At 48.3% G+C, this 9263-nt stretch overlaps 1 protein-coding gene across 1 annotated transcript in view; it reads right to left on the bottom strand.

The window, feature by feature from the left end:
* LOC105524467 (protocadherin-16-like) overlaps positions 1-5847 on the bottom strand; it is an 8069-nt gene extending 2222 nt beyond the window's left edge. The window contains exon 1 of the mRNA XM_011959765.1: positions 3398-5847. Coding sequence (XP_011815155.1) covers positions 3398-5434 — 2037 coding nt within the window. The 5' untranslated portion in view covers positions 5435-5847. The remainder of the gene's footprint in view (positions 1-3397) is intronic.
* Positions 5848-9263: the final 3416 nt, after the last annotated feature.

Raw genomic sequence — 9263 nt, 5'->3', positions numbered from 1 at the left:
ATCTCCTGACCTCGTGATCCACCCATCTCGGCCTCCCAAAGTGCTGGGATTACAGGCTTGAGCCACTGCGCCCGGCCAGGATTTTTCAATACAACCTTGAGGCTGATAAAAGAGGATGGGACATAGTAAACCCCAGCCTTAGAACTGTATTCCAAATTTGTTGGAAGGGAGGGGATATGTATAATAGTGGTTGCATGTGGTCTGTCACAGGATTGTATGCTGGTGCTGGTGGAGGAAATACACACTCAGTACTGGGGAGCCAGCTAAGTAAGTTAAATTAGTCAGTTATAACTTTCAGCCATCCATAACTTATTCTGCACGTCTAGGAGGCTGGAAGTCAACAAGTCTTTTGTTGTTAAATCATAAAAGATTTAAACATTTACATGGAGGGAAGAGGGTAGGGGGTGAAATGAATTTGTAAATATCTCATTGAAACTTTGGGGCAAGCAGATCCCAAAATATTTTCAAGGAGCAAGGAATAGTGAGAGACTACACTGCACAATCCCTGTTGCTCTGAAAGGAGGTGTAAAATGTTAACTAGTCCCCCAGTCACCTGTGGTCCCATTCTGCATTGCTTATTCTTAGATGAGAAATTCTATAACCATGATTCCTTGCAGCATGATAATCCTTAGAATTTGGGAAAGAATACCGTATTTAGATGGTTTAGGTAGGATGCTAAAACATTTTCAGAAAATAGTATCAATGCAGTGTTTATTTTTAACGCAGAGAGTTATAGTTTTATGAACTTTGCTTATTAGTTAGAGCTGTGCCTCTAGAATAAGCCAAAAACCAAATAATTTCTGCATCTCTAGACTATAGATACTGTTTTCCTGGAGATAGAGATTTGTTCAAGATCAGTGTTACTTCAGTAGGGTTCTATACACACACACACCTCCCGCTCCATCACCCTAATACCCTACATACCTAGAGAGAACATTGAGATGAAAGACTCTCTTAGTAACTGATTTCTAAGCTTGCTTCAAGTTGTTGGTTTTCTTTGTTTTGTTTGTTTGTTTTCCTGAGTCCTTTTGGAGGCTTTCTTGGCCTGGAGACAAAATTTAATAGTAGGTAGGAATTTCAAGGTTATAGCTAAGCTTACTTGTCAACAGAGAGCAGTGACTAGACTAACCACAGCCTTAATCTTATTTAATGTGTCTTTGCCCTGAGGTAGAAATCTTCATTCATAATTTAGAGGAAATGAATAGTTAATAGATATAAAATTGTAGGTATCTGAGAAATTTGAAAAGATTCAAAGAACTCCGTTGGGTATTAGAAAATGCTTTGTAGTATAGCCAGTTTTTGGCTATTGCTTGCAAAGATTTTCCAGGGCTTTTCAGAATTAAGTGCTACCTGAAATTCATATTGTCTGAGACAGCAGCCAGCTTGGCCTGTAGACAAATGTAAAAACACAAACTTGGGTGAGACTGAAAAATAGCTATCTAGAGCTATAGTGCTGACAGGAGTGTGAGGGTGATTTTTTTTCTCCCCAGACATTTTCTCGTGTCTGGAGTCATTTTGATTGTCATTCTAGTTGGATAGAGGCTGGGGGATGCTGCAGCACATCTTATAATGTAGAATAATGTCAAGATTGAGAAACACTGGTTTGAGATAGATAGATAGATAGATAAATAGATAGATACATAATGCATATAAACATACGTGTGTATACAAATCTTCACTTTTGGACTTGTTTTCAGAACATAAAAATCTTTAAGAAAAGAAAAGTCAATTATTAGATCAGTCAGCATCTTTAAAAATGGTTGGTGTATTCATGTCACACATAAACCCTCTCAAAGCCTCAGGATCCATAGCCAGGAGACTCACAGTTTTTCAAAGTAGAGCTGTGCTAGTAGAGGTGTGCATCAGAGATCCAGAGGCTTAGGGCACCATCCTTGAAAGAGCCTTGAGATAACTGAACATCCTTGAAGGTGATTTCTTTTCTGTGACATTTTACCTGTTCCCCTCTTAACACTGAAGTACTCTCCTCATTGAGTGCTGCAAGGTTAGTCTTTAATTGAACTCTGCCTTGCCTGTGTGCCTCCTAAATATTTGTATGAATTGAGTCAGGAGAGGAAAGGTGTAAGGGAGGGGGCATGATTGTGGAATTACATTTGAAGTTCAGATTGTTTGTTTTGTAAGTTTTTAGGTGATTGTACCTAATGAAAGCTTTTTGTTATCTTTAGTTTCTACTACTGTGAGCTGTTCTTAAGTTTATGGAACACTTACTTTATATTGTACTTCATTTTATATCTTCTTCCCTCCTTCCCTCCCTCCCTTCCTTCCTTCCTTTTTTTTTTCGGGGGGTGGTGGTGGTGGTGCAGGGTCTCATTTTGTTGCCCAGGCTGGACCGGAGTGGCATCACCTAGAGTCACTGCAGCTTCAACCTCTTGGGCTCAGGTGATCCTCCCACCTTAGCCTCCCAAGTAGATGGGACTATAGGCATGTGCCACCATGCCTGGCTAATTTTTAAATTTTTTTTGTAGAGATGAGGTCTCACTGTTGCCCAGGCTGGTCTTGAACTCCTGGCTCAAGCAGTTCTCCTACCTCAGCCTCTTAAAGTGCTAAGATTACAGGTGTGAGCCACCATGCCTGGCCTTTAGCTCTATTTCTAATGAACAAGTTGAGTAGTTTGTTGACAATAACCAAGAGTTGGTTATTAGTATGAAATAAACTTTGCTTTATTTGACTATGATTTAAAAAATCTGCCAGGCACGATGGCTCACACCTGTAATCCTAGAACTTTGGGGGAAGCTGAGGTGGAGTTACTTGAAGCTAGGAGTCTGAGATCAGCCTGGGTGACATAGAGAAACCCTATCTCTACAAAAAAATTTGAAAAAAAAAATTAGGCATAGCTCAGTCTCAGCTACCTGGGAGGCTGAGGTGAGATGATCACTTGAGCCCAAAGCTTCTTGAGCCCAGGAGCTGTGATCACACCACTGCACTCCAACCTGGGTGACGGAGTGAAACCCTGTCTTTAAAAAACAAATCTTTTTATCTATCTATCTATCTATCTATCTATCTATCTATCTATCTATATATGATATGATGTGAGACATTGTCAATTGGAAGAGGTCTGATTTAGAATGGGTGGTTCCTCCTCAACCTATTTAGATGCACACATCCAGCATGAAAGAAATCAGGCTTCAATAAGATAAATCAAGATCTAAAAGTCAAGTTAAGTTGAAAGGACCTTAGAGATCATGCAGCCAAGACCCTGGCAAAAAAAGTTAGGTGACTAGAGGGCATCATTCATCTCACTATAGAGACGGAACTACAGCCAGTCTTGTATTTGAGAGCCGGAGTATTTTCCTCCAGGTCACAATTTCCTAGGCCAACTCACAACCCTCTCCATGCCTTCCCAAGCCTTCAGATTGGCCCACAGGCCTGATGAACTCACCTGCAGAAAGCAGTGTCCAACCGGGGCATGCTCTGCAATGGTGGCATTGTACACCTGCCTCCAGAAGATGGGTTCATTGTCATTCACATCATCCACAGCGATGCTCACCAGGCAGGTGGCAGAGAGCGGGGGCTCTCCGAGGTCCTGGGCCACCACTCTCAGCTCCACCGCCTCCTGGACCTCTCGGTCTAGAGTCCGGATAGTGCTGATCACACCGCTTTCGGGATCAATGGCGAAAGATGGTCCACACTCTGCGGTGGGCAGAGCCTCTGGATTGCAGGGAGCCGAGAGCTGGACTAGCGTGTAGCGCAGCCAGGCGTGCTCAGTGCCTGCCTCGTCAGCATCGGAGGCGCTGACCCACATGACTACAGTGCCGGGGGCCGCGGCCTCGGACACTGAGGCCTTGTAATGCTGTTGGCTGAAGAGAGGTGGTTGGTCATTGAGGTCAGCGACCCGGAGCAGCAGCGTTTCCTCCGTGCTCAGCGGCGGGGACCCCGCGTCCGTGGCCACCAGTAGTAACTCATACAGATCGCGGCTCTCTCTGTCCAGGGGCCCCTCGACGCAAAGGAAAAATACCCCTGGGGGGCCACCGGGCCGCAACGCGAAGGTTCCCTCTCCGCCTTCCAAGGACAGCGAGATACTCTGGTCTCCAAGACCCACACTAAGCTCCCCTGTGGCCTCATCTTCTTTCTCCCAGTCACCGTCCGCATCAGACACCGAGACGCGAGCCACGTAGTCGCCCGGTCGGGCGCCTTCGGAGACACAGGCGAGGCCTCCCTCTGTGAGAAAGAGCACGTGAATTGCTGGCCGGTTGTCATTCACGTCCAGCACGGCTATAGACACGCGCACTGTGGCAACCTCAGGCTCAGCACCTCCATCGCGGGCCTCCACCACCAGCTGGTGCCAGGCCTGAGCCTCGCGGTCCAGAGGTCTCCGCAATCGCACCACGCCACTCAGCTCCTCCACGGCGAAGTAGGCCGCGTCGCCCAGTGCCCCGCCCCCGCTACCCGCCCCGGGCACTTGCCGGGCGCGGACGCTGTAACGCACGATGCCATTGGGCCCCAGGTCGCGGTCGGTGGCGCGCACGCGGCAGACCTCGGCGCCCGGCTGGGCGTCCTCGCGCACCGCTGCGCGGTACTCGTCCTGCTCAAAGACCGGTGGGTTGTCGTTCTCATCCAGCACGCGCAGCTCCACGCTCAGGCGGCCGGTGCGCGGCGGGCGGCCGCCGTCCCATGCCTCGATCTGCAGCCGGTGCTCCGCAGACTCCTCTCGGTCCAAGCGCCGTAGCAGCACCAGGTCTAGAGGCTCCAGGGGCGACGAGGAGCCCGGCAAAAGCGGTGACGGCAGTGGCCCCGGAGTCCCGTAGCGCAACTCGAAGAACTGGCCTGCGGGGTCATTGGGCGGGTCGGACGGTTGCACCAGGGTGTAGCCCTGAGTGCTGAACAGTCCGGCGTCGGGGTCAAGGGCACCTGGCAGGCGGAAAGCGGTCCCTGGCGGGCTGAGCTCGGAGACGTCGAGTTGCAGGGAGTCGAACGGAAAGCGGGGCGAGTGGTCATTCACGTCGTTGACGCGAATCTCCACCTGCACCACAGCGCCCAGCAGCGTGGCGGCCACGAAGCTGTAGTGGTCCCGCCGCTCGCGGTCCAGGCGCCGCGCAGTGCGGATGATTCCGGTGTCCGGGTGCACGTGGAAGTCGTCCAGCAGCGGGGAGTCATCCGAGTCCTCCGACAGAAAGAAGCCGCTGCCCTCCTGCTGCTGCGCGGCTGGCAGCCCGGCGCGGATGTCACCGACCAGCGTGTCAGGGGGTAGCCCCTCATCTACAGAAAGGGTGAGGTTGAACAACTGGGCAGATGAGCCCGAGGCAGCCCACAGCCACACGTGCACCAAGAGCCAGAGCAGGGAGCGCTGTGTCCTGGCGCTGCTGCTGCCTGACCGCCCATGGGGTGTATCTCTCCTCCCGGGGAACAGAAGGCGCTTCCCGACGGGAGCCCCCCGCTGCTGACGCCCTTCGCCCATCTTCCGCCCACAAGGGCTCATTTCTCCGCCAGCTCCTTGGGAAGGCTCTCGGGTAACTGCCAGCTTGTGGCGGGATCGCAGAAAATTCCAGGAGCCTCTTCAGTGTCTGAGCCAGAGAAGAAAAGACTTTGTTTGGCAAACAAACCGACGGACCCAGGAATTCCCGAGGTTACATCTGCAACTGGTGAAAGCGTCCTCTGCCTGCAGCTCACGCAGACAGGGAAGCTCTGGCTGCCTCTGCCGCAGCAGCCACCTCTTCTGCCCCTGGATTTCCTTAAACGAGTCTCATCTCTTTTTCTCTCTCCTTTTATTCCTTTTACATCTGTTCCTTGTTCTACTCGGCTGGTTGTTCCCCCCTGGTAAAGTCAGGTGCATTATTTCTTTTGCCAAAAAGGAGGAGATTATTTGAAGCGCGCACACGCAAGGAGAGGATGGGGATCGGGCCGGAGTAGGGGGTGGAGTAAGGGCGGGGAGGCTGGGAGTTAGGGCGCTGGGGAGTAGGGAGGGTGAGAGAGGGGAAAGGAGGGCTGCGGCCCTGTCCACTGCTCCGGGGACGGGGCGGCCGTTCCCCGCGGCGTCTCCGGGCGCCAGGGACCGCGCGACTGCTGCTCCGACCCAGCCTCCACCGCCTCCCTTCCCCTCCCCGCCGTGTGACGCGGCGCACAGGAGGGCGAACTCCAACCTGCGAACCGCGCTCTGCAGCAGGGCGGAAGAAGAGCAAATGCAAAAGCACTAGGAGACGTGCTCCGCGGGGCGGGTGGGGGACGTGCAGGCGGGGCGTCTGCCTGGGCTTAGCTTGCCAAGTGATGATGGGTGCGGGGAGGTTAGGGGAGCGGCCTCTCCGCGGCCTCCCCCTCAACTCCCTTGACCGTCCCTCAGCAGGCCTGACGCTTGGCTCGCGCTGAGCCGAGAAGGTAGGGGTTATCGTCACTTTGGGGTGCCAAACTTGTGTTCTCCATTTGGCGAGAGGGACTCCTGTCCGCAGCGGAAGGACAGATGGAGTCAAAGGCCGATGCAGAGCTGGGGCCAGGATGGCTGCAAAGGGGAGAAGGCGGAACTTGGAAAAACCTTCCAGAAAACCCGAAAAATCTGTGGCACACATGGTGCAAACCACACTTTATTATGCCGCGCTACTACTCAGCGACGTGTGAGCCTCTTGTCACTCCCCTCTGCCACCAGGAATGACGACAATATATCCGCCCTGAGAACGCTTTTTCTACATTCAGCGCCATCATAACACTTCCAGGATGTTTGACGATGCTGATTGATGAGCAGAAAGCCCCGGTGGCTGGCACACCGCAAGCCCTCAGCACTCCACCACCACCCCTAGGCAAGGAAGTTTGCAAGCGGGACCACTCTACAGATACCACTTTCAAAACTCGCTTCTGTCTGAGCCGAACGCAAATGCCAATAAATGGCCATAGTCGCAGATTTCCCTTCAATTAACCATAATAATTGGTAGAAACCGATCAATGGCCTCTAATAAAGCATGCGTGAGAAAAGACTCTCTGGACTCAAGAATGACTGGCCATATTTAGCGAATGGTTTCTGCAATTTTGCATTTGAGCCAGATAGAAGAATTAATTTCCTAGATACTGTTTCTCTCCTTTAGGGAGGACCAAAAGCCCTGCATAGTGGTTTCTTGCAGCAACAATAAAATGCCTTTTTTAATGTGCAATGGAGTTATATATAATTGCTAATCCACGGCCACACCGTTATCTCTACCTGTGACCAAATAACAACAAAATAATTGACTTTGTAGCAGATATGTTGCTGTAAATGGGGACATTATTAATGAGAAAGCTGGGGGAAAGAAAACTGAATTTATTTTAACCATTAAAATAGTTTTAATGGTTAAAACTCTCTTTAACTATTAAAGAGATTTGTTACGTCTTTAGAGTCTTTTTATCTTCAGTCTCTGCATTCGCACCCTAACTAGTCCCTCCCCCTCCACTCTTGCCCTTTTATAAGTAATTCTTTTTTGTTTTTGCTATTGTTGTTGTTGTTGTTGTTGCTGTTGTTGTTTTCTGAGTCAGGATCTCACTCTGTTACCCAGGCTGGAGTGCAGTGGTGCAATCATGGCTCACTGCAACCTCTGTCTCCTGGAATCAAGTGATTCCATCACCTCAGCTTCCAGAGTAGCTGGGACTCTAGGTGCCCATCACTATACCCGGCAAATTTTTATTTTATTTTATTAATTTGTTTATTTATTTTATGGAGGGATGAGGTCTCACTATATTGCCCAGGCTGGTCTCAAACTCCTGGGGCCAAACAATCCTCCTGCCTAGGCCTCCCAAAGTGCTGGGATTACAGGCTTGAGCCACAGCAACCGGCCTATAAGTAATCCTTGAACGAGCATCTGGATTAATGTTTTTAAAGCTGTCTCAAATCATATTACCTCCTGCTTAGAACCTGAAACGACTCCACTATACTTAGATTATAATTCAGACTCCTTCAATCAAAGTCCTTTTAATAGTACAGGATCCTATCCATCTTTCTGACCTTGCCTCATACCACCACTCTAGACTCGGCCATCTGCCTTCTTTTTGATCTTGTACCTTTGAATTGTTAGAACTTTCCATGCCTCGGAGTTCTTTTTTCTGCTTTGGAACGATCTAGCTCATTCTCATTCAGGTCTCAACTCCAATGCCCTCTGTTAGGAAAGATCTTCCCTAATCACCCTGCCTCAGATAGCCTTTCCACTATAAACCCTATATCCTTTCAGTATATTTCATTCACAGCACCTATCAGCATCTGAAATCAACTTGCTTTTTTCATCTGTTTATTAGATTATCATAACCTCAAAACCCTCATTCTGCTTTCTCTCAGCACCTAGAACAGTACCTAGCATGTAGTGTGTCTTTATTTACTAAATATGTGTTGGACAGATGGTTGGCTGAACCTATGGGTAAGTGAATGGATTTGTCTGTTAAAGTATGGCTTCAAACTGTTAAAGTTTGAAGCCATAACCAAGAATGAATTGGCCATGAGAATCTTCACTGTGATGAATTCTATCTTTGCAATCTTATTCATCTTAATTATTTCATAGGGCTTCTTCAACTTATTTTTCAGCCTCATCAACTTACTTTGTAAACCATTGTATGAGTGTGTTCTTGCATTGCTATAAAGAACCTGAGACTGGGTAATTTATAAAGAAAAAAAGTTTAATTGGCTCATGGTTCTGCAGGCTGTACAGGAAGCATGGCAGGATCAGCTTCTGGGGAGGCCTCAGGAAAGTTACAGTCATAGCGGAAAGCAAAGGGGAAGCAGGCAGGAGGAAGAAAATGAATGGGGAGATGCTATACACTTTTAAGCAAACACATTTCATAAGAATTCACTCACTATCATGATGACAGCATCAGGGGATGGTGCTAAACCATTCATAAGAAACTGCCTCATGAACCAGTCACCTCCCACCAGGTCCCACCTTTAACACTGGGGATTACCATTCAACATGAGATTTGGGCAGGGACACAGATCCAAACCATATCAACCAAATTGTTAACAAATATTTACTTGAGTCTAAAAATAAAGGAAAAGAAGCATCTTTTACTGCATCTTTCACTGACACATTCTTTGTAAACAGTGGTTTGGTTTAGAAACAGTGGAAAACAAATGGAAAATCAAGAACTTCAGACATCTATTTTCCCATTAGTTCTAAAGCTTTATATTTCAAGCATGTGCAATTCAAGGTCTCCTGTCCATTTCACAATTACCCTTCATTGAATGTCCTGAATGTCCTTAATTATAGAATTAAGAATTCAATTTTGTAAAGTAAGAGAAATAAGAGCATTTCTCAGATATGTGAAAAATAATTTTAGATAATACAGAAGCCAACAGCCTGCAAGAA

Source organism: Colobus angolensis, unplaced genomic scaffold (assembly GCF_000951035.1).
Source record: "Colobus angolensis palliatus isolate OR3802 unplaced genomic scaffold, Cang.pa_1.0 Scaffold5, whole genome shotgun sequence".
Lineage (NCBI taxonomy): Eukaryota > Metazoa > Chordata > Mammalia > Primates > Cercopithecidae > Colobus > Colobus angolensis.
This window is presented reverse-complemented; position numbering and strand designations above follow the sequence as displayed.